This window comes from Arachis stenosperma, chromosome 9 (assembly GCF_014773155.1).
Source record: "Arachis stenosperma cultivar V10309 chromosome 9, arast.V10309.gnm1.PFL2, whole genome shotgun sequence".
Classification (NCBI taxonomy): Eukaryota; Viridiplantae; Streptophyta; class Magnoliopsida; order Fabales; family Fabaceae; genus Arachis; species Arachis stenosperma.
This window is the reverse complement of record NC_080385.1, coordinates 34,359,258-34,385,818: the sequence shown is the minus strand read 5'-3', so window position 1 is coordinate 34,385,818 and position 26,561 is coordinate 34,359,258. Positions and strand designations below refer to the sequence as shown.

At 33.1% G+C, this 26,561-nt stretch overlaps 2 protein-coding genes across 2 annotated transcripts; one reads left to right on the top strand and one right to left on the bottom strand.

Annotated features, from left to right (window-relative positions):
- The first annotated feature begins 2,376 nt into the window (after positions 1-2,376).
- On the top strand, positions 2,377-5,247 carry LOC130948332 (pentatricopeptide repeat-containing protein At5g66520-like). Its single transcript, XM_057877054.1, has 2 exons — positions 2,377-2,990; positions 3,550-5,247. The coding sequence occupies exons 1-2, from the start codon at positions 2,464-2,466 to the stop codon at positions 5,024-5,026; spliced, it is 2,004 nt and encodes a 667-aa protein (XP_057733037.1). The 5' UTR covers positions 2,377-2,463; the 3' UTR covers positions 5,027-5,247.
- A 7,838-nt stretch (positions 5,248-13,085) lies between these two features.
- Positions 13,086-14,175, bottom strand: LOC130949377 (uncharacterized). Its single transcript, XM_057878118.1, has 2 exons — positions 13,541-14,175; positions 13,086-13,407 (listed from the first exon to the last, which is right to left on the bottom strand). Exons 1-2 carry the CDS (start codon positions 14,173-14,175, stop codon positions 13,086-13,088), a joined length of 957 nt encoding a protein of 318 aa, XP_057734101.1.
- Positions 14,176-26,561: the final 12,386 nt, after the last annotated feature.

The following is a 26,561-nucleotide window of genomic DNA, read 5'->3' as shown; positions in this document are numbered from 1 at the left end:
ATTCACCTAAATAAATTGTTTCACCTTCAAAATTACGTAAATGCATTGTTTCCAAAACGAAGACGCAAATACATTGTTTCACATATCTATGGAAACCGCTACTGGCAGTAGCGGTTTACACAAACACAGAATCCGCTGCTGCCAGTCGCGAATTACGTTGAGTTGTGGTAGCATGGAAACTGCCGTTGCCTGCCGCGGTTTCTGCATGATTATGATTGGTCATAAACCGCTACTACCAGTAGCGCTTTATGTGCACTGGTTTACGTATGTAAACCGCTAGAGGCAGCAGCGGTTTAACCGCTAGAGGCAGCCGCGGTTTACGTTGAGTATGAGAACAAATAGTAAAACTAATCTTTATCTAAAAAATAATTACAAAACAAATAATTAATGGTATATACTATTTAAATAATATCATAAATAAAAAAATTTAATTTGTCATTCTCTTTTATTTATATCAACCATACAAAGGAGATTCGAATAGTTTGGAACATGGGTTGTGTTATTTGCTGCTGATTTGCATTTGAGGTTCTAGCTAAACGAATTTTTTTTATTTGTGTAACTTTATTGTTTTATGCCAAAAATTAAAAACTATTTGTATTTTATAGTTGATTGATTGGATAAATAATAGTGATAACATCATAATTTTGATGAATAAAATAAAAAATATAAATATGCATGTAATAATTTTTTATTTGTATTTCTTATTAAAATAAGACTAAATAGCAAATCAAAGAGTGAGTATTGACAGAATACTAAAATATATAAACTAAGACTAATTTTTTTTATATTCATCATTTCTAAAACTCATGAATGATAAAATAATTTATTTTTAGTAAAAAATAGTGAATTTTTTTCACTAAAAATAGCAAATCAAATAAAAAAATTCACTATTTTTTACTAAAAAAATTATTTTATCATTCATGAATTTTAGAAGGGATGAAGATAAAAAAAATTAGTCTTAGTTTATATATTTTAGTACTCTGTGAATACGCCCTTTTTGATTTGCTATTTAGTCTCATTTTAATAATAAATACAAATAAAAAATTATTACATGCATATTTATATTTTTTATTTTATTCATCAAAATTATGATGCTATCACTATTATTTATCAAATCAATCAACTATGAAATACAAATAGTTTTTATTTTTTGGCATAAAACAATAAAGTTGCACAAATAAAAAAAATTCATTTAGCTAGAATCTCAAATGCAAATCAGCAGCAAAGAACAAAACCCATGTTTCAAACTCTCTTAGTCTTTCTTGTATGGTTGATATAAATAAAAGAGAATGAAGTGATTTTTAAAGAGAAAAATATATAATTTAGTGAACTTTTGGCTAAAAATAAATTATTTTATTATTTATAAATTTTAAAAGACATGAGAATAAAAAAAAATAGTCTTGATTTATATAATTTAATACTTTGAGTATTGTATTTTTTTAATACTATCCTCCCCATCCATTTGTGAATAAAACTCTACCTCTCTACATTTGGCCCCTCCATGGTTTATATAGGGAGCCCATCGACACATACTAAACGTAAACCGCTATAGACAACATCGGTTTACGCACGCACACCAATCTACATAAACCAGCATACATGTAAACCGCGACTGATACTAGCGGTTTCTGTTCTCTTGTAAACCGCTACTAGCAGTAGCGGTTTATATAGATATGTGAATCAATGTATTTACGTATCCGTTTTTGAAACAATGTATTTGCGTAATATTGAGAGTGGAACAATTTAAATAAGTAAATTGAGCTATATTTTAATTAGAGGTAATTTGATAATAAAAATTAAAATTTTAGTAAAAAGGACGATTTTAAAACTAAGTAAAACTTAGAGACAATTTTATAAGTAAAAAAAAGTTGGGGACAAGAAAAATTTTCAGACTCTACTTTAGAGATCAAAATTGTACTTAACCCTAAAATAAATTAAATTATACAAATATATAGTAGCTAATTTTAGTGATTAATTTTAATATGCAAATAATATTTTTATTTTTTTATATACTATATATCCATACTTTTTTTCTAAAATTTTTGTACTCATGTTGGTATCTTATCCCTTTGCATTCTAGTTAGATGGTAATATTCTTTATTTTTGTTAGATATACACTAAAATTAATTTTTAAAATTAATCACTAATATCAAATATTGTTACATTATAAAATATATATTAAAAATAAATTAAACTACACATGTAGTTAATAATTAATACATAATAATTAATTTTAATAATTAATTTTAGTATAAAAATATTATTTTTGAATTGTTGATAGAGTCAAAGAATCAAAGTGAAGCAATTCGTTCCAGATGTTGGCTGTAAGTTCTTATGGACAAAATTCAAGCTCCCATAGTCTCAAGTCTCAACTGACCTTGTAACTTACAAACACTGACTTCAATTACACTTAGCCGTAATCCTTTTATTTCCTTTCCATAGAAACATTGGATATTGGATAAGATGAGCACCACAGCCACAACTTTCCCTTCTTGCTCCTTCAAACAATGCAACCTCTCAACAACAACAGAAACCACAACCCTCTCACAGAAATCAGTCCTAGAAATCCTAAACAAAAAGTGCTTCAACTCACTCCAACATCTAAGACAGTTACATGCCATCACACTAAGAAATGGTCACTTCCAAGACCACTATGTATCAGGCACCTTACTCAAGTGCTACTCCAACCCTCACTTCAGCAACTTCAACACTGCAATCAGAGTCTTTGAAACAATCCAAAAACCCAATGTGTTTGTGTGCAATGTCCTCATCAAAGGGTCCTTGGACAATGGGGACCCACTTGTGGCCATAACTTGTTATCACAACATGCTTCTCTTGTGGGACTCTAGGCCTAACATGTTCACTTACCCAGCCTTGCTTAAGGCTTGCGCCATTACTGGTTCTCTTAAGGAAGGTTTTCAGTTTCATGCACATGTGTTCAAGTTTGGCTTTGCTGCTGATAATCACATCAAGAGTGCTGCCATTCAAATGTAGGTTGGAATTCATAAGATAATTTTTAGGTGAAGTTGATAATTAAAAATTATTAGATAATTTAATATGTTTGACAAAATTATCATTTATCAATTCTTACCTATCAAGTATCAACTTTATATAAACACTTCGAAAAAGTTGTCGTATTTATTTATCATATCATATTGTATCAAGTACTTTTATACATACTTGTGCAACATAAATACTTATTTATGCATCAACTTTTAAAAATGTTTTTTTATGACGAATTTTTAGTGCCGTTTCATTTGGTGCTGAATTTGACTTTTAATACATGTTTGGTAAATTAAGTACAAAATTTTAGGCACTACAACTATCAACTTTTTTAATATATCTCTCAAAATATTATTTTTGGTTAATTTATGGTATGCTAGTTGCTAGAATAGTAGAACTTATCTTACTTGAAGGAGCTAACACCAAAAACTAGACTCAATTATTCTTAAGATAATTTTCTATCATAATTCAGCTTTCATTATATAATTTATGACATGTTACTTAATATATTTTTCTAATACTTGTCTCTGTATGGGTGCAACATAGGTATGCATCATTTGGACTTGTTGAAGAGGCAAGGAAGATGCTTGATGAGAATGGTGAAACTGATGTGATTTGTTGGAACGCAGTGATTGATGGATATTTTAAGTGTGGTGAAGTGGAAGCTGCTCATGAGCTGTTTGTGAAAATGCCTAAGAGGAATGTTGCTTCATGGAACACAATGATAACAGGGTTTGCTAGGTGTGGGAAGATTGAGAATGCAAGGAACATGTTCGATGAAATGGATGAGAGAAATGAGATATCTTGGAGTGCCATCATTGATGGTTATATCAAACAAGGGTGTTTCAAGGAGGCAATGGAAGTTTTCCACAAAATGCAGAGAGAAAAGGTTAAGCCAAAACAGTATTTGTTACCAAGTGTCGTAGCAGCTTGTGCCAATTTGGGGTCTCTAGATCAAGGTAGATGGATTCATTCATATGTAGAAAGGAATTCGTTTCAGCTGGATGGAGTTTTAGGCACTGCTTTGGTTGATATGTATGCAAAATGTGGCCGTCTTGACATGGCGTGGGAAGTGTTCGAGAAGGTGAGAATGAAACAACTGTCTACTTGGAATGCCATGATTTGGGGGCTCTCGATCCATGGAAGAGCCGAGGATGCGATTCAGCTCTTCACCAAGATGCAAGAGGAGAAGCAGAAGCCAAATAAGGTGACTCTGTTGGGTGTTCTAAATGCTTGTGCGCATGCTGGAATGGTTGAAAGAGGAATAGGATTATTAAATTCAATGAAGGAAGTGTATGGAATTGAGCCTCGGGTGGAGCATTTCGGCTCTGTGGTTGACCTCCTGGGAAGAGCTGGACTTGTAAATGAGGCAGAGAAGTTAATAGAATCAATGCCAATGAAGCCTAATGCAGCTGTTTTGGGAGCACTTTTGAATGCATGCAGGATACATGGAAATGTTGAGTTAGGAGAACAATTAGGGTGGATTTTACTCGACATGGAACCTCAGAACAGCGGCCGTTACTCGCTGCTATCGAACATTTATGCGAAAGCAGGACGATGGGACGATGTAACTAGAGTTAGAAAGTTGATGAAGGAAAGAGGAATTAAGACTATTCCTGGAAGTAGCATGATAGATTTGCACGGCACGGTTCATGAATTCAAGATGGGAGAAGGTTCTCACCCACAAATGAAGGAAATTTATGTTATGTTAGAAAATGTGATGGAGAAGTTGAGGAATGAAGGGTATTCACCAAACACCACAATGGTGTCCTTTGACATTGAAGAGGAAGAGAAGGAAACTGCACTTAAGCAGCATAGCGAAAAGATTGCGCTTGCTTTCGGACTAATTCATACAGAACCAGGGACGACGCTGCGCATTGTGAAGAATCTAAGGGTGTGTGAGGATTGCCATTCTGCATTCAAGCTAGTTTCTCGAGTTTATAACCGCGATATTATCATGAGAGACCGTGCACGCTATCATCATTTCAGAAATGGTGTGTGTTCTTGCAAGGATTTTTGGTAAGGTGTTTAAAACAGACCATGTTAAGACAATTAGAAACTAAGTTGAGTTTGGTTCAAACTGTGAAAGAAGAGAAATTGCTTTTACAGTATTATTGAACATACACATATACATAGTTATGTATTATTTTGAAGTATTGAAATTGTTGATATCAAATACACAGAAGATTTTAATGTTAAAAAGGTATACAAGATGGCAACAGCAGCCAATGACATTATCTCTGACAACATAATAGTATTAATGTAATGGAAGCGGTTCACGTGTACCGCTGTACTTTAGCGAAACATCCCTGTTCCTATAGTTTTAACCAATGAGTTTTATAATAAAGAATACATATGGTCCAGATTGGGTTAAGGAATGACATTGTGCATATAAAAATTGGGAGGAATACAAATGGCGCAACCTGTTCAGTCTTATTCAGTTTCAGTGTCTGCACGCTTTGAAGCTAGCAAGCCACATGTATGGAGTTAGCCAATTAGAGAGGGATTCGGGCCTTTGATACATCCATGAGCATGTCATGTGTTATGATTGTGATTGGTCAATAATCAAATGCACTAAAAGAATATATATATATATATATATATATATATAAGGTGCTGTCTTTGGTGGCTTTGTTTTTAGTGTGGCTATAATAGCTATAAGCTTTGGACCAATAAAAAAGAGATACATAATGGGTTGACTTGCATGTAAAGAAGCTTTTGACTAAGGTGAAGGGATGGTAAATATAATAATCAAGAATGAAAATTGTTTATGTGAGTGTTTTATTTTTGGGATATGACATTGACTGGGTGATCCGACCCACGTCAAGAAAAGAGAAACGAATACAATCCGATTCGCAAACAATCCATTTGTGTTGAATCTATGCCATAGCTATTGCATCGCCTGAAGAATTGTGCCTGTGATACAATTATTATGCAAATTGATCCATTGGACAAGGCAAGCACGGAAAAACATGGATAAGATGATGGTCCGAGTTAGGCAAGAGGCATCAATCAGAAATTGAACGGCGTTGCAGTCCTCTTGTTGGCCGTGGTTTCACAGTATTCTTGGCTTGTCGTTGGCTTGAAGACAAGAAGATGGAGATTTGGTCGCAGGGTATACTGCTCTTCGATTCTTAGAATTGGAGTGAGGTGGCGGCGGCTTTCATTGGCAGGAGTAGAACCTCTCCCAACAGCGGCGGTGATTGGAGAATCTATGGCAAAATATGTTCCTTTTTCAACCTCAATGGCAATTTGCGCAATGGAGCACAAATGAGAGGAAAATGCTGCTGCACGCCTCTCTTTGGTCCATAACTGTGCCGTTGGAACGTTGGTGGCATCGCTGCTGCTACCTATTAGCGGTGGCTCCCTCGGTCGGAGATATCAATGTTGGAGAAAAAATCAGTTGTGAATAATTTATTTGTGCATTACTAGTAGTATCATCCCTGTTTGGTGAGGCTCCATAGTTTTCAGCCTCCCTTCGTTGTTTTCGATGAGTCACGACAACACCATCTTTCCGATGACACCTATACTATCAAATTATACTCACATTCCTCATATATTATCAATGTCCATAATAGATATATGGTAAATTTTTTTTTTTGTCATACTTTACATTTTTTAATCATATTTTACATTATTAAGGGTTAAGGCACTTTCTTCTCTTAAACACAATACTAATTATTTCAAATTACCATTTTATATGTTAACATTGTATTGGATAGTTAAAGAATAGCCATTATGAGGGATCAATATCTTGGCCACTAGAGACTTGACATATATATTAAATTTGTCCAATTGCAATTTTAAAATAACTGCACTTGAATAATATTTACGTATTGTCCTATGAGTTATTATGTGTAATAGCAACGTTTTCACTTTATAGCAATGCCATATATCTTAATAGGAATTATTATTTGTGACTTAATGTTTCAATCTTTGTTAATAAATAATGATCAATAATATATGTTGATGTATTTTGTATAAATATATAAAATATTAGAACGATCAATATTCATATATGTATATAGAGAGAGTGTGTATAATGAGAAATGACATTTTATATAGAAAATGAGAGAATATAAATTTAACAATTAAATCTAAATAAACAATTAGAATTAAATTTTGAAATAACATCTATTCATTTTTTTTTTCATTTGTTTCTTCCCCAAATTAAAACGGTTAAATAGTTGGCATTAAAGAAAAAGCTTACCTTTTGTGATCAATATTTTTTACATTAAAACAAAAAAAGGTAAATAACCATCTCGACTTTGATTATTTTTTTTTGAAAAAGTACGACTTATTTAATAAATTATTAATATTTCTTAGTTTTACACGCAAAATTTAGTCAATGTATTTGAAATAGGTAACAAAATACAAAAATGAAAAACAAAACAACATTGATAATTACCATTAAAAGACAATGAGATTCCCAACAAAAAAAAATTTGTTAATTTTAATTAGTTCTTAGATAAATCAACAATTTAATATGTCATATAGGTTTATTTTATTAATACAGAAAAAAATATTAACAGAAGGGATAATCAGTATCGTATCGTAAAAGTAAAAATCAATGATTAGAAAGAATTTTTTTATTGAAAGTCTCATTGTCTTTTGAGTTAATTGTCAAGGACCGTTTAGAATTTTTTTTCCTAAAAAAATAAAAATATTAATCAAATTGTATCTAATTTATTATATCTTTATTTATTTCTATCTATTTTTATTGTTTATTATGTAATACTAACTTTTAAAATAATACTCTCGTACTAATGACAATTTTTTTTTAAAATATTTAAATTTGAAAAAAAATTCAGATATGAACGGAATTCCTAATCTTTGCCAAACTTCTACTGCTTTTGGACACTCAATTAAGTAATGCATCACTGATACTGATTTTGTCCGATATTTAGGATGTGTGTAGTTTAAAGATTAAATTTTATTATTAAGAATATGATTTCTAGGAATATAATTCTTAGGAATGAAATTACTTAAAATATAAGATTCTTATGTTTGGTTATAAAATTTAATGCTTTGAAATGTTATATAATAATTCTAGAAATTAATACATTTTTGTTTGGTTGAGTTTAAATTTTTTGGTCATATTATGTAATATGTCAAAAGTATTCTTACTCATTCAAATTAAAATATTAATGACTAAAAATTAAATATAAAACTAATTAAATATTATTTTTTTACACTGATTTTTTTTAATTTACAAAATATCTCTAATAATAAGTTTACTAAAATACCCCTAATAATAAATATGTTTAGCTAAAATTATTATTGATTCAATTTTTTTAAAATTTACTAAAATACTCCTAATATCAAATATCTTTAGTTAAATTATTATTGATTCTAAATTTTTTTAAATTTACTAAAATACCCGCAATATCAAATATCTTTAGTTAAATTATTATTGATTCTAAATTTGATTCTAAATTTTTTTAAATTTACTAAAATACCCCTAATATCAAATATGTTCAACTAAAATTATTATTGATTCTAATTTTTTTAAATTTACTTAAATATCCTTAATAACAAATATGTTCAACTAAAATTATTATTTATTCAAAATTTATAAAATTTACTAAAATACTCCTAATATCAAATATCTTTAGTTAAACTATTATTGATTCTATTTTTTTAAATTTACTAAAATATCCCTAATATAAAATATTTTTAGTTAAATTATTATTTATTTTTAATTTGATTCTAATTTTTTTAATTTACTAAAATACCCCTAATATCAAATATGTTCAACTAAAATTATTATTAATTCTAATTTTTTTAAATTTTCTTAAATATCTCTAATAACAAATATGTTCAACTAAAATTATTATTTATTCAAAAATTTTAAAATTTACTAAAATCCCCTAATATCAAATATCTTTAGTTAAATTATTATTGATTCTAAATTTTTTTAAATTTACTAAAATACTTATCTAAATTTTCAAAAATCTCATAATTAATAATTCGTCTCATAATCCATAGTTGACCTTATATAAAACAAATCTCAACGATTCTAGCCGCATATGAATTAAAAAGCTTTACTATTATCCAAAATAAAGTTATAAGAAAATCTCAAAAGTTAAACTCACTTACAGGCATACATGCACAACTCTTGTACAAGAACGCAAACACATCAATAAATTGGAATCAATGTTACAATAGACAGCCTCATACATAGAAAAATGAACACAATTATCTAGCATGATGTCTCCTCTTTCATTGGTTCCACATTTCTTGTGCAAGTTGATCCCTCCATCTACCCCAAGCATCACTCGTCTCAATATAGTGGATCGTCCCACCATCTACTCCAACCATATTTTGATCTACTATCTCATTAATAGGATCCACAACCATCACTCTTCTAATGTGATTATGCAAAAGGCAACATGCAGTTATAACTCTTCCTTATGTCTTGATAGGATAAAATTACCTTCCCCTTAAAATTTCCTATCTTTCTTTCAATACTCCAAATGCTCTTTCAATGATATTTTTAGCCCTTATTATTAATTTATTTTCTCACTCCTCAATCTTCTTCATTATCAATATCATTCTCTCCACATGTTTGTACTCATTTCAAAATCTAGCACGAGAGAGGGAATCTCCATCCTCAACTTGTCTATTCATTTTGGGATATAGTACCCGTCACACTTTTCGATCATCATCTTGTCAAAATCTTCACTCACGTATATAACATATAACATAGAAGGCTTCCTTAACCTCCCCAATCTGTCGTCATTTACCAATTATCAATAACCTAAACCAATCGTTCATTTCGCACATTATCATCATCAATCTCATCATACTCAACGTAATCGATCTCTGTCATTCCTCATTATCATAACCCTTCTCATCATACATATTCAATTCACTAACTCAATCCACAATTTCTCATTCTTAACTTCTTTATCCTCTATTACACCGACTTTAGACTCTTATTGGCGTTATAAAAGTTTAAAAAGTTAAAAGAATGGTTAAAAACTCAAAAATTCAAGTTTTGCAAAAATGGGTGGTCATGCGTACGCATGAGGCATGCGTACGCATGAGGCATGCGTACGCATGAGGCATGCGTACGCATGAGGCATGCGTACACATGAGTGCAAAAATTGGCATAGTCGCATACACAAACCACCCTCGCGTACGTGATAAATTTGGGCAGTGGAGCTTGCTCGCATACGCATGATATATCAGAACATGAAAACGCTTATATGTTGTAGAAACCAGTTTTTCTTCCAAAATTTCAAATTTTCATAACTTCTCCAAAAATTTCATTTCTAACCATTCTTGAACTGTTGAAAAGATTGATAAATAAATTTTTATAAAAACCCAATTTTGTAAAATTTCTAACTCCGAGGACCGAGTTACAGCCCACCAAAATTGGCCGAAAATCAGTTTTAACCAAAAACAGAATTTACCAACCTTTTCAAAAGTTCACAAGGCAAAACAGTTTTAACTCAGCAAAATGACCCCAACCAACTTCAATTCACACATTCACAATCAACCAAACTCAAAGCTATTCCATTCACACATTTTAACTCAAATCATCTATTTCACATCTCAATTCCTCTCTCTCTTTATACATTACAATAATATATAAAATTCTCTTTCTTTCTATTTCTCTTCGTGGATTTTTTAAATTGCAATATATAAGTAAATATATAAATTACTTATATTATAGTGAGATAATTATATTAGTGAATATCAGTACTCCACTCTTCTATTTATAATTCTTTTTTATATTATTTATTCTCTATTTATTTATTTTACAATACGTTATCAGTACGAGACTCTGATCAAATTTTAGGAAGACTCAGGTAACAAATTTTCATTATGTCGAAGCTCTCTCATCCTGAACTTAATGCTCTTAATATATCTAGAAGCAACTACTTATCATGGATACTAGATGCTGAAATTCATCTTGATTCAATGGATCTTGGAGATACCATTAACGTTGAAAATAATGCATCTCAGAAGGATAAAGCCAAAGTCATGATATTCTTTCGTTGTCGTTTTGATGAATGATTGAAAAATGGATATCTCACATTAAAAGATCCTGTAGATCTGTGAAAAAATCATGAAAAAAGATATAATCATAAAAAAACAATGATACTTCTTCAAGTCCGATATGAATGGACGCACTTGTGTCTACAGGATTTTAAATCCATAAATGAATATAATTCAACAATGTTTCGAATCACCTCACAAATGAAATTATGTGGGAAAAGATAACTAATAATGATATGTTAGAGAAAACTTTCTCGACCTTCCGTGTCTCGAATGTGCTTCTACAACAGTAGTATCGAAAGAGAGGATTTAAAAAATATTTTGAATTAATTTCTTGCCTTCTTGTTGTTGAACGCGACAATGAGTTGCTTTTAAAAAATCATGAAACGCCCAGCTGGAACCATCTCATTTCCTGAAGCAAATGCAGTAAATCATAACCCTAGAAGAGGTAAATAGCAAGGTTTTGGCAACAAGAAAAATTATGGAAGGAAGAAAAATTATGTTCATAAGAAAGGATCTCACCAGAAGTGGGATAAAGAAACAAACAATGGGCAAAATAAATCAACATAGGATAAATGTTTCCGTTGTGGTGGAAAGGGCCATTGGTCGCGTACCTGTCGTACCCCAATGCACTTAGTCGATCCTATCAAGCATCTTTACAAAAGGACGACAAAGAAAAGAAGACGAATTTTGTTTCAAATGATGCTATTAAAAATTACACCACTTATTATGATGCATCTAATTTCTTTGAGGATCCTGAAGAAAATATTGGTCATTTGATCAATGGTGGAAAAGTTTAATATGTGGGTTTATTAAGTACTCATGTAAATAAATAAATAAAATAAAATAAATAAAAAAAACTTTTAAGTTTTATTCCTTCTATATTTGAATTTCAAGTATGATGTATATAAATAATATTTAATAAAATATTTATGTTTATGAATTTCAAAATTACTAAACGTGCCAAGTTCTAAAATAATAATAAAATTTTTAGTATATGATACTATGCACAATATTTCTTAAAAAAACAATCAAGGAAATAATTTTACCGCATATATACTTCTACTCTTTATCAAACTCGCGAGTCTAGGTAAATTCGTGGAGCTTACCTAGACTCAACTCGTAGACTCGTACGAGTTTACCTGTTATAATTTTTTTTATAAAAAATCTATATATCATGTATAATATATATATTTACTCAAATATAGGCATTCAAACATAACAATTTTAACATCAAAACACATAATAAATTAACATAAATACATAATACTACAATTATAACAAGTACTCTAGACCATACATTCAAATCCTTCACAAGTATGCATCTAATTCAACATAAACACACAATCATACAATCAAAGTTTCATATAACACAACCGAAAAATAAAAGAAAATAACAAAGCAACAATTAAATGTTCTAATAAAGTAAAAGACTAAAACTGAAAATCCTCCAATATCTTCATCTTACATGGCATCAACATCATCATCTTCACCATCTTCATCAGAAACATCATTTCTTTCCGGTTCAGGTTTGACACGGCCAATAAAATCATCATCATTCACATGTTCATCTTCTTCCTCCACTAAATTTTTTTTGTGGATCCCCAATGACCTTATTCTCACCTCCGTCACCCATGTTAAATTCATTACTATTCATACTTGGCATAGCAAATTCATTACTATTTGGATCAACATTAGTATTGTCATTCATTGGCAAGTGAGAATGCTCAACACTTTCAGTAAGATTCTCATTAACATCTTCAGTTATCCACTCATCATCAGAATACACTGCATCAAATTCAAGTTCTGAAATTTTTCTAATTTGCTTGCCCTTTAACTTCAAATTATACATCACATACACTAAATCATTCATTTTCTATTGGTGCAACCGATTTCTTCTCTTTGTATGAACCTAAAAACATATAATACCAATAATTAATAAATTATAAAATACAAAAATCAAAATTAAAATAAATAAAGAATAATTCTAGAAATTACCATTTCAAATGCACTCCAATTACGCTCACAACCAGATGAACTACAAGTTAAGCTTAGAACTCGAATAGAAAACTTCTTTAGTTCTGGATAACTATCTCTATAAAATTTCCACCACTCAGCAGTAGCATGGTCTTCCTACTACTCTTTGCAGTTTCATTGCTAAAGAGGCCTCTAGCATAATAAAAATCAGGAAGTTGTAGACCAATCTTTTTTCTTTCTTCTTGGATAGGAACCAATTTTTTCAAACAATTATATAGACCAATCTTAATGCCAGCATCATCAACCACAAAATTTGGTTCATACTGATAATAAGGATTAAGATAATACGTAGTAGCATGCAATGGCCTATGTAGTTGGCTTTCCCACCTTCCATCAATAATTTCCCATATAAGTTCATAACTAAAAATAACAATGTAAATGAATAAGAATAAAAAAGTCAAATAGATAACTGAATATAATAACTAATAAGAAAACATGGTAACATGATACATTGATAATCAAATATTTAAAGACTTCAATTAGTCAAGATTACCTCTTTTTAACACAACTGAAGTTAGTCTTGATTGTTTCTTTGGCTTTTCTCATGCCTTTAAATATGAAACCCGTGGCTGGTTTTTCATCTGAATCTACCAAGCGAAGGACCGTAATGAGAGGAGTAGTAGCCTTGAGGCATATAACAATATTCTTCCACGGCCTACTATCCAAGGCCATGTTTTGGACTTTTATTCCTTCAGGCGTTGATGCAACCTTAATTGTCTTCCAAGCATCAGAAATAAACATAGTCATCAATGGTCCTTTATTATCATGAAGACAAGCAAGAGTCAAATAGGCAGTGGCGAATCTTGTGGCACCTGGCCAAATTAAGTCCTTTCCCTTTGTAAAATTCCTCAACATGTGTATGAGCATACCCTTGGAGTAGATAAAAGTGGTGATTTTTCTTCCCTTTTTTATGGTTGTTTCATGCACCATTAACTTCTTTTCAAAATCTTCCAATATCAAATCAATGCAGTGCATAGCACATGGTGTCCAGTAGAAACTTTTTCTAGTTTCCATTAACTTTTCTCCAGCAGCCTTATAATGAGCAGCATTGTCTGTAACAATTTGAACCACATTCTCTTTGCCAACAAATTCTACAGCATCTTCTAACATTTTAACAACTTTATCCATTGTTTTTGATATGTCAGAAGTGTCCAATGAATAAAGGAAAACTGTTCCTTTAGGGCTGTTCACCAAGAAATTACAAATGCTATGTCTTTTTTTATCTGTCCATCCATCCGACTTGATTGGACAACCAGTTCTCTTCCACTCTGCCTCAAACTTTAAAAGCATTTCATCAATATTGGTCACTGCTTATTTAATTGGGTTTCTCTTAACTCATGGTAAGAAGGGGGTTTGTAGCCAATTCTATATCTCCTAACCATCTCACAAAACTTTAAAAACTCGGGATTCTTAATAACATTGAAAGGAATAGCACTTGTATAGAAAAATATAGCACATTATTGATCACATTGTTCCTTTAGATCTTTCTTCATCATTTGATTTATTGTTGATTGAACTTGAGCCCCTTTTTCTTTTGTGACAAAGTTGCGAATATCTTTTTCCTTTTGTTGAGAATTGTCCTTCTCCTTTTCTGTTTGCTCAGGATAATCCTCACATCACCGAATCTCCACTTTTTCAATGATGCTTCTTTAGCCTCCACACAAACTTTCAATATCACAGCCTTAACTTCTTCAGGTATTGAAGCACAAGGCTCCGAATCTTCTTTAGTACCGGCAAGATTATACTTGAACCTATAAATTTCTCCGCTTATAGTCTTTGAGCAATAATTACACTTCACTTTTTTATCATTACCTTGAACATCAATCTCATATTTCCATCCTATATCACTTCTATTTCCAGTTGCATTTTTTTCTCCTAAAAACAGTAGGTCTAGGAATATTAGGAATTAAAGACCCTGTCCCTGAACCAACATTCTCATACATTTTGTATTTTTGTCCCTAAATCAACAAATCAACAAATCAAATAATTAACTTAGCAAAGAAGCAGCTACAAATTACAAATAACAAGTAACAACTACAAATTACAAAAAGCAGCTACTAAAAACAAAGTAAACTAACCCTAAAATTCCAGAGTTTTAGTATTTCAGATATTCAGATTCTTTAACAAAAAACAACTAACTAAGTAACTAACAGTCTAAGTATCAGTATCTAACACTAATTAAAGCATCAATTTAATTTTTGATACATTATTGACTTATTAAAGCATCAGTTTAATTTTTTTCCATTAAATTTCATATTTCAATTGCCAAGTTATCCACTAAACCACTATCAAAGTTGATAAATTCATAAGCAACACTAACAAGTAACAACTACAAATTACAAGAAGTGGTTATTAAAAACAAACTAAACTAACCCTAACCTTTCAGAGTTTTAGTATTTCAGATATTCAGATTCTTCAACAAAAAACAAATAACTAAGTAACTAACAATCTAAGTATCAGTATCTAACACTAATTAAAGCATCAGTTTAATTTTTGATATATTATTAACTTATTAAAGCATCAGTTTAATTTTTTTTCGATCAAATTTCAATAACCAATTCTGTGTATGACTTTTTAATCCATATTTCATCATTCATCACATCATAATTTACATAAAAAATTAAAATATTAATATTAGAAGTTAGAACCAAAATGACAGAACCAAAGGAAGCTCAGGTAGAACCAAAATTATTGATATCTAAATTTGTTTAAAAAATTACCTTGGAGAAGGAAGCTCAGGCAACAGAACCAAAGAAGAAGAGAGACAACTCAGGCAAGGCAACCTTCAACTCAGGCAGAACCGCAAAAGTGCAAAACAAAGGCGACAGGCGAGGAACGCAGACCAAAAGCGAGGAACGAAGGGAAGAACAGAAGCGCCGTGAAGTGTCGAGTTCTCCGACGTGGGGAAAAACGAAGGCCGAGTTGTCGAGGAACCTTTAGCGTCAATCTTCAGCTTCGCCGACGAAGTGAGAAATGGAGAAGAACAATGGTAGCAGCGCTGTACCACGAGGAAGAAGATGGTGGGGGATCCGTCCAGCCTCCGGCGTGGCAGCACAAACAACGGTGGATGCCAGCGCAGACAATGGTGGGTTGGAGAAGAGAGTGTTCTCTATTCTGTGTTTTGGCTAATTGGGATTAAGGTTTCCTTACATGAACGATGCCCTTCCCCCCTCCCCCTTTTTTTGGGGCCCAAAACGATGCCGTTTTGGCAAAAATGGGCATCCAAATCAAACTCGCTGACTCGTCCTCAAACTCACGAGTTTGACCGATTCTGCCCGAGTCTACCCAGAAACGAGTTTGTGCCTGAGTTAACTCGATTCCAATACCAAAACTGGTAAACTTGTACGAGTTTATAAGTTAACTCGCGAGTTTGACAACAATGACAATGACATATAATGAAGATATTTGCCTTGCAGATAGTGCCAGTTCGCATGTCATTCTTAAAAGTAATATATATTTTACACATCTTGTACCAAAAGAAGAATATGTTAATACTATTATTGGCTCAGATATGTGATAGAAGACTCTGGAAGAGCTATAATTTTGTTTTTCGGAGGAACAAAATTCATAATAAAAAATGCACTATTGTCTACCAAGTCTCTAAAAAACTTGTTGAGTTTTAAAGATATTTGCCAAAATGGGTATCATATTAAAACAATGAATGAGGAAACTCATGAGTACTTATGTACCACAACTCATGATTCAAATAAAAATGTTATATTAAAAAAATTATCCCCACTTTCATCTGTGTTATATTATACTAAAATTAGTGCAATTGAATCACATATCATTGTAAACCCGAAGTTTACCAGCCCAAATGAATTCATAACTTGGCATGATCGATTGGGTCATCCGGGATTAATCATAATGCGGAGAATTATTAAAAACTCCCATGGACATTCACTAAAGAACCAGAAGATTCTTAAATCTAGTGAATTTTGTTGTGCTGCATATTTTCGGAGAAAGTTAATTTTAAGGTTATCGCCAGTAAAGATTGGATTTGAGTCTCCTGAATTCCTAAAAATGATTCAAGGCGATATATGTGAACCTATCCATCCACCATGTGGATCTTTTAGATATTTTATGGTCCTAATAGATGCATCTTTGAGATGGTCACATATGTTCTTATTGTCTTCTCGCAACCTGACATTTGCGAGATTACTTGCTCAAATTATTCAATTAAAAGCACAGTTTTTAGAAAATCCAATCAAAGCAATTCGTCTTGATAATACTGGTGAATTTACTTCCTAAGCCTTTGATGCTTATTATATGGCTAATGGAGTAAGCGTTGAACATCCAGTAGCTCATGTTCACACACAAAATGGGTTAGCAGTATTACTTATTAAATGCTTCCAATTAATTGCTAGACCCTTATTTATGAAAATAAATCTCCCAACCTCGGTTTGGGGGCATGCTATTTTACATGCCGCCACACTTATTCATTTGAGGCCAACAAGTTACCATCAGTTCTCTCCTATGCAATTAGCTTTTGGCCAACAGCTAAATGTTTCCTATTTAAGTATATTCGGATGTGCGATACATGTTTCCATTGCACCACCTTCTTGCACCAAAATGAGACCCCAAAAAAATTAGAAATATATGTTGGATATTATTCTCCCTCTATAGTGAGGTATCTTGAGATACAATCTGGAGATGTATTTAAAGCCTGATTTACGGATTGTCATTTTGATGAATCAAAATTTCTAACATTAAGGAGAGAGAATAAGCTTCCTAAAAAAAAATTTACTGAAATGATCATCCTTGGTAAATTTAGATCCTCGATCAGGCAATGTAAGATAGAAGTTTAAAAGATTATACATTTGCAAAGAATAGCAATTGAATTGCCTATTGCATTTTCTGATACGAAAAGGATAACTAAATCCTATATACCAGTTGAAAATACTCCAATTCGAATTGATGTCTCAGTCGGACAAAGATCCACCAAAATAAATTCACGTCAGAAAGGTGGTAGGCCTGTCAGTTCCGAAAACAAAAATCCTCAAAAAAGAAGAGAGGTAATACTTTTCCTGTTATTAAAAGCTAAAGATATAGTAAAGATACCCGCAGTTGTCTGAAATTCTGATATAGTTTTGACACCAGAAGATGTTCAGGTACTTAAAAATTGTGAAAATGATGAGATCTCAATAAATTATGTCTTTACAAGAGAAAAATGGGACTGAAATAAGATAATTATCAATGAAATATTTGTATATAATGTGGCATTAAATATCATGCATGAAAGTAAGGATCTTGAACCAAGAACAGTCGAAGAATGTCGACAAAGAAATGATTGGCCAAAATGGGAAGAAGCTATGAAGGTTGAGTTAGACTCACTTGCAAAACATGAAGTCGTTGAACCTGTAGTCTGTACACCAGAAGATGTAAAACCTGTTGGATACAAATGGGTATTTGTGAGAAAACGAAATGAGAAAAAAGAAGTTGTACGCTACAAAGCTTGACTTGTGGCACAAGATTTTTCACAAAGGCCAGTATAGATTATGAAGAAATATATTTTTCTATAGTGGATGCAATAACATTGTGTTATTTGGTTAGTTTTATCTGCATACCGTAAACTACATATGCATTTAATAGATGTGGTAACAGCCTACTTATACAAATCATTAAATCGTGATATCTACATGAAAATCCCTGAAGGATTAAAGATATCTAGATCTTCCAATGAATATTCACAGGGGTTATACTCAATCGAATTGCAAAGATCTTTATATGGTCTAAAGTAATCTAGACGAATGTGGTATAATCGTCTTACTGAGTATCTGGCCAAAAATGGATTCAAGAATGATGATATCTGTCCATGCGTTTTCATAAAAAATCTGCATCTGGCTTCATTATAATTGCTGTTTACATTGATGTTTTAAATATCATTAGAACATCTAAAGAAATTCCAACAATTATAAAAGTTCTAAAAGAAGAGTTTGCGATGAAAGATCTTGGAAAGACTAAATTTTTTTCTTGGCCTGCAGATCGAGCATACAAAAAATGGGATCTTTATTCATCAAATAATATACACAGAAAAGATTTTGAAGATATTTTATATGAATAAATCACGTCTCTTGAGTACTTCAATGATCCTAAGGTCTTTGGATGTGGAAAAGGATCAATTTTGTCCTAAAAAAGAAAATTAAGATATCCTTGGTCCTGAAGTACCATATCTTAGTGTCATTTGGGCACTAATGTATCTTGCTAATAATACATGAGTTGATATATCATTTGCTATGAATTTATTAGCAAGGTATAGTTCCTCTTCAACCAGAAGATGTTGGAATGGAATCAAATAAATCTTTCGATATGTTCATGGAATGGTTGACATAGGATTGTTCTATACATATGGATCCAAGTTACAACTAGTTGGCTATGCGAATGCAGGATACTTGTCTGATCCACACAAAGAGAGATCTTAAACAGGATACTTATTCACATATGGTGATACAGCTATATCATAGAGGTCAACGAAACAGACGATAGCAGCAATATCTTCTAATCATGCTGAAATACTAGCAATACATGAAGCAAGTCGCGAGTGTTTTTGGCCCAAGAGTTTGTTCCAATATATTCTATCATCATGTGGACCGATTGATCATAAGGTAGCTCCAACTATTTTGTAAGAAGATAATACAACATGCATTGTGCAGCTTAAAGGTGGATACATCAAAGGTGATAGAACAAAGCATATTTCTCTCAAATTCTTCTTCACTCATGATTGATGATTAGATTTTTGATGGTTTAGAATTTCACAAATGAATTCTCGTTGCAAGTATAGTTCCTAAACCAAACAATAATCTTTTTCATACAAAACGTTGTTTGTCACTAAAACAAACCCCTAAAATTAATAACCGAAGTATTGAACCTCGGGTCGTTCTCCCTAGGAATTACAATAAAGTGCCTTGTTATTGGTTGTGAGTTATTTTGGGGTTTTTAAGATTTTAGACAAGAATTATAAATGGCAAAGAAAATAAACTAACAACTAACAAAGCTCTTGGCAAGATATGAGAATTAGAAGTCCTATCCTAATCATCCTCCTCAATTGTGACAACAAATTGTCCATTGCTCCCACTTAGTTAACCTCTAACCATAAAGGAAAGTCAAGTGGATGAATCAATTTGATTCCTCAAGTCCTAATCAACTCCTAAAGGAAAGACTAGCTTTAGAGGCATTCAAATCAATTAGAAACTTCTAATTATCAATCAACAAAGGAATTAGATAACTCAAGAGTCACTAATTACTCAACCAAAGCCAAAAGGAACAATACCTACACTAAAACCCAACCAAGCATTTCATCAAACACTTGGAAGGTACAAAAAAAAAAGCAAAGCAAATTGATAACAAGAATAGAATCTAACAATAGTTATTGAAAGGAATTAACAACAACAATCAAAAGAAACACAATTATTATGAATTACCTTGAATTGAATTGAAAGAAAAGAAAAGGAATAAGAGTAGATCTACAACAAAGTATAAGAACAACATAAAAGAAGTTACAACAAAAGAATAGAAGAATGATGAATGTAACAACAAAGAATTGAGAAGTAGAAGTAAAAGAGAACATGAATTAAAACCTAGATCTAGAAATTCTAATCTAAATCTAATCCTAATTCTAGAGAGAAGTAAGAGCTTCTCTCTCTCTAGAAACTAACTCTAACTACTAAACTAAGCTAAAACTAAACTAATGACCAAAAGTATGTAAAGCATGTTGATTCCCCTTCAATCCTTGGCTTAAATAGCATTAGAAATGAGTTGGATTGGGCCCACAAGACTTTAGAATTCACTGGCCACGTATTGCTTTAGGTGGATCATATGGCAGCAACAATGCATGCGCGTACAGTGCGCGTGTGCGTCACCATACATGTAGCAACTATGAAAAATCTTATATCATTTCGAAGCCCCGAATGTTAGCTTTCCAACCTAACTGGAACCGCATCATTTGGACCTCTGTAGCTCAAGTTATGGCAGATTAAGTGCGAAGAGGTCGGCTTGACAGCTTTTGCGATTCCTTCATTTCTTCATGAGTTCTCCATTTTTACATGATTTTCATTTATTCCCTTTATCCAATCTTTGCCTCCTAAATCTGAAATCACTTAACAAATATATCAAGGCATCTAATAGAATCAAAGGTAAATTAAATTTAGCTATTTTAAGACCTAAAAAGCATATTTTCACTCTTAAGCACAATTAAAGGAGAATATACAAAATCGTGCTATTTCATTGAATAAATGTGGGTAAAAGGTGATAAAATCCCCAAAAATCAATACAAGATAAACCCTACAAATGGGGTTTATCAACCTCCCCACACTTAAATCAAGCATGTCCTCATGCTTAAACCAAGAGAAAGCAAAGGGCATCAGCATTTATTCAATGGAAACTAACTAAATGCAATCTACCTATATGCAAATATCTAAATGAATGCAATTGCTTGGTCAAAATAAATTAATTCCCAAGAAGCATATATGCACAAGGGCCAAAGGTATTATCAACATGTCAAACCATAATTGAATTGAGCTATAAAATATTTTTACAAACTTGCATGAAAGGAGATGATCATGGGTGGAAGCATGTAATTGAGCATTAAACCCTCACCGGTAGTGTTTACACTCTATTCACTTAAGTGTTTAGGGTTGATTCTCTCAATTCTCTCCTAATCATGCTTTCTAAGATTTGTTTTTCTTCTAACAATCGACATATATTTTATGCATGCATACAAGTATCATGAGGTCTTTTCTTTGGTTGTAATGGGACTAGGGTCAAGGTAAGGATGCATATTTGGTCAAGTGAGCTTGAAATTTAAATCTTTGATAAGCTTAAACTTCCCACCTAACCTATGACATCCTATACAATTTCAAAGCTAACCTAACTACCCATTTTTCTCACTTTTTCACGTACTCATGTATTCCTTTTCATTTCACAACACTTATGCATTGACCCTTATTGAGCTTTGCTTTGAGGCATTTTGTCCCCTTTTATTTCTTTCTTTTTCTTTTTCTTTTTTTCTTTTGTTTTTCTCATCTTTTTCTTTCTATATACAAGAGCATCAATGCATAAGGTTTTACATTTGATCAATACATGAGCATGTACCCAATTTCTAATATTTTCAATAACAATACAAAACTACCCTTTTATTCACCTAATGTCCCAAGGTTTCCACACTTGAATGATACTCACACACTCTAGTCTAAGCTAATCAAAGATCCAAATAAGGACATTTATTGTTTTTCGCTTTAAGGCTTGTAATGTGCTAAATTAAGAACAAAGTGGGTCAATCATAGGCTCAAAGTTGGCTAACAATGGAAGATAAAAGGTAAGGCTATTTGGGTAAGTGAGCTAATGAAATGATGGCCTCAATCATATAAATGCATGAATACACAAAATAATGGACATAAAGAATCAAACAAATTAAAGATTACAATCATAGAAAGAGAATAATGCACACAAGAAGGAAAATAAGTGGTTATAAGATGTAACCACACTATTAGGCTCAAATCTCACTTGCTTGTGTTCTTAGCTCAAAACATGATCCATAATATATATAATTCAAGCAAGTTTAATGAAAAGTTTTCACTCAAATTAATTGGTGCCCTATAGATAGAAATCCTTGAAAAATTTCATTATTTTGACTAAGCTTATTTTTGTATATATATGCAAAATTAAGAAAATGCAAGTAAAAATCCTGAAAACCTAAAATGAAATGCAAAAGTGTTGGGATTAGAAATTTGTCACCCAAAATTGCCGACCGGTCGGACGACCTCCCCACACTTAAAAGTTTGCACCGTCCTCGGTGCACTCAAAGATGAGCAAGGGGGTACGGCGAATCTCTGGATTGCTGCGTGTTCTTAGTCTTGCTTCCATTTTTGCTTATAGTGCATCATTCATGAAAAACAAAAGCATAACACCATAAGATGAGAAAACAAAAGCAAGGAAGCATACATTGTTGGAATGAGGTATTAATCACTAGGAATGAGTGAGTAAATTAGTGTGACATTAATAAAAGTGAGTGTACATTCTAAGTTGCGCGCGGTTTAGAACACACATTAGCACGAAAAGCGATATCACAAAAGAAGCATGCACTTCACTTATCCTAGTATGCTTGAGATGCTTTAAGTAAACTTGTAAGGTAAAACAAGCATTAAAGAAGCATGAAAGCATTCAAGCTAAAGCCTATGGATGCATATGATCATGAACACAATGCATTAAGGTAAATGCTCAACATCCATCAAGAAATTGCCCACTCAAAGAGAGAGTTCAAATCACATGGTGGCTAGCTACAACATGCAATTCGGAAGAGTCACAAGCTCGAAGGCAATTCTCATCACTTGGTATTTTCAAAAGGTAAGCATGAAGAACTCAAAACCAAGTAGCAAAATATAACCTCAACAATAGAATCCAACAAAGATTATCTAAAAACATTCATGCTAAAATAGCATTTAGGCAATAAGGGAAAACAATGTGTAGTAAACAAAGTCAATAATCCAACACTTATAATGAAAAGAGAGAAAATAAAATGAAAACTAAACTAAAACTAACTAATTAACTAACCAACTAACTAATTAACTAACTAAAATAAATGGTTATCAATGGTGTTTGGAAGTGTTGGATGAAGGGTAGAAGGAGGGAAGAAGAAAGGAGAAGGAAAAAAATGGAAAGAGGAGAAGAAAAGTAGTGGATTGAAGGAAGGGCATCCGCGCGTACGCACGCATGGCGTGCGCGCGTGGGTGGTGGTGCAATGGACGCGACGCGTACGCATACAGAGTGCGTCCGCATCGATGGATTATTCCGAGAGTGGCGCGCACGCGGCATGTGCGCGTACGCGCGAGTGGGGTTGTGCCAAAGGCACAACGTTGGCGCAGCGCAGGCACAACACTCGGGTCAATGTAAGGAAGGTGAAACTTCTCAATCCACGCGTACGCGTAAGGTGCGTGTGCGCGTGGATGGTCGAAAATGCTGGATTACGCGTACGCGCCAGGTGCGCGTGCGCGTGGATGGTGCTCTGTTTTTCAAATTTTTTCTATGTTTTTGCACCAATCCAAGCATTCCAAACCTCCAAACAGCTAACAGGACACCCTAAAACCTTATTTAGCATATTATACTACCAATTATACTCAACAAATCAACCAAAAATATGAATTTAAACTAATTACTAATATGTACAAAAAGAGAAAATGAAAAGAAGTTACCATGGTAGGGTGTCTCCCACCTAGCACTTTTATTTATTGTCCTTAAGTTGGACTTATGTGGAGCTCCTCTCAAGGTGTGGCTTGTGCTTGTATTCATCTTGGAACTCCCACCAATGCTTGGTTCTCCATTGTGCCCCAAGATTTCTTATAGATTGAGCCAAGTGTTGATGGAGTTCTTCACAAGCTTGGGGCTCCCATTGTCGATCCTCTTTTTCTAATCCGGGATCCCACACTTTATTTTCACACCCGTCTTGAAGTTGATCATCATTATTAATCCATCCTGGTGGTAGGCAAGATGAATTCTCAAGGTGATACCAAACTCTCTTTGTAGACCCATTCAATTGAGCACTAGCCCAACCCTCACATCTAAGCCTTGAAGTATCAACTAAAATGAGCCTTAACTTACAATGCCAACCACTAAACATTTTTCTCTTACGCTTTATCCCACAAATCATCCTAAGTTGACCATCTGTTTCAAGCAAACCATACTCAAGTGGGACAATGAAACTAATAGAAATGAGTTTTACCCACACAAGTGAAGGAATAGATGACAACCTAGGCAAAGAAGCTTCCAAGGGTTTTGATAAAGCGTACTCAACTTCCCTTCTTTTTCTAAGGACTTCCACCTCTTCGTAAGATTTTTCAAATTCAATCCTTTGTTCATCAATTTCATCTAATTCTTCTCCGTCACTGAAATCATAGATGGGAGGTTGAGAGAAATCTACCTCCACATCGCTCTCTTCTTCATCGGGAGAAGGTTCTTCAAGTTCAAAAGATTCACCACCATTAGGATTTGATGCCTGATCTTCATCTCCAAGGAAACTCAACTCTTGCTCCATTCCTTCCAAGTCTTCATATGGGATATGCCTTGGAAGTTGTGCACATTCCTCCTCAACATCAACTTCAATCTTCTTGGAGGGGTTTTGTATAACTTTAGGTTCCCATGGAGGTTCTGCATCTCCTAAGTCTTCAACCACTTCTTCCTTTTCTTCAATGGTCATAGGTTCCTCCAATTGTTCTAACACAAAGTAGCATTCCTCCTTTTCCACCGGAGTTTCCAATCTCTCCTTCATGCTATGCTCTTCTTTAGATTCTCCACATGTAGCCATGGGAGTTCCTTGAGTGTCCAAAAGTTGGGATGCTAACCGGTTTACCACCTCATCCAAGGCGGTCATGAATTATTGCACATCCTTTGTCATCTCCTCTTGTCCTTGAAGAAGAATACCGAGGGTCTCATTGATGCCAAGGCATCTTAGGCTAGTTTCACTAGCCTTTTTCTTTTATTTTTAGTTGTTTTATGCATTTTCTTGAGCCTTAAGTAATCATTTGGGCCAAATAGTCATGCTTGTCTTAAATCATTCAAACATGAAGATTTTGATGCAAATTCCATGAGTTTTTAGTTATATTCCTTGAATGCTATGAATGGAAGAATTCTCATGAATTTTAGCAATACTTTGATGCAGTGTTTGGATGATTTCAGGGAAGAAGAGGCTAGGCAAGGAAGCTACAAAATCAATAAAGGAAGCTTGAATATCATATGTGGAGTTTAAGCTCCAGTTTAAGCTTAAACTGGAGCTTAAACGCCAAAATGTGCCAAGCCATATAATGCTGAAAGTGGCGTTTAACCTCCAGTTTAACCTCAAACTGGAAGTTAAACGCCAGAATAGGAAAGGCACCAAAAGCTGAAAGTGGCATTTAACCTTCAGTTTAAGGTTAAACTGAAGGTTAAACGCCAGAATCATGAAAGCTGAGAAAAGAGGAAACTGGCGTTTAACCTCCAGTTTAACCTCAAACTGAAGGTTAAACGCCAGAATGAGAATGGCACCAAGGGAGCTTCTCCACGTTTAACCTCCAGTTTGACCTTAAACTGGAGGTTAAACGTGTTCGACACAATTTCTCACCAGGAAGCATTTCCACGTTTAACCTCCAGTTTAAGCTTAAACTGGAGCTTAAACGTGTTATATGGAACAGCTTGACCATGCCTTCTTCAAACATAAATAACTTGAGCTACAAAACTCCAAATGAGGTGATTCAAAATGCATTGGAAAGAAGACATCTAGAGCTTTCCAAGCATATATGGCATGCATGGTGGATACTAAAAATTGAGGGAGAAAACAGCCCCGTAATGTGCATAGAAGAGCATAGTACCAACATGCAATCAGGCCAGCTGACCTCTTCACCTTCCATGGAGTATAACTTGAGCTATAGAGATCCAATTGAGGTGCTTCCAGTTGCGTTAGAAAGCTGACATCCATAGCTTTCCAACGAGGTATAATAGTCTATATTTGGCATCAAATTGGCAAGGTTGACAAGAGAACAAAGTGACGA

Coding starts and splice junctions, on each gene's coding strand:
- LOC130948332 (XM_057877054.1), top strand. CDS start 2,464: ATGAGCACCACAGCCACAACTTTCCCTTCTTGCTCCTTCAAACAATGC. Junction 2,991..3,549: donor AAGAGTGCTGCCATTCAAAT/GTAGGTTGGAAT, acceptor GGTGCAACATAG/GTATGCATCATTTGGACTTG.
- LOC130949377 (XM_057878118.1), bottom strand. CDS start 14,175: ATGGATAAAGTTGTTAAAATGTTAGAAGATGCTGTAGAATTTGTTGGC. Junction 13,408..13,540: donor TTCAGTTGTGTTAAAAAGAG/GTAATCTTGACT, acceptor TGTTATTTTTAG/TTATGAACTTATATGGGAAA.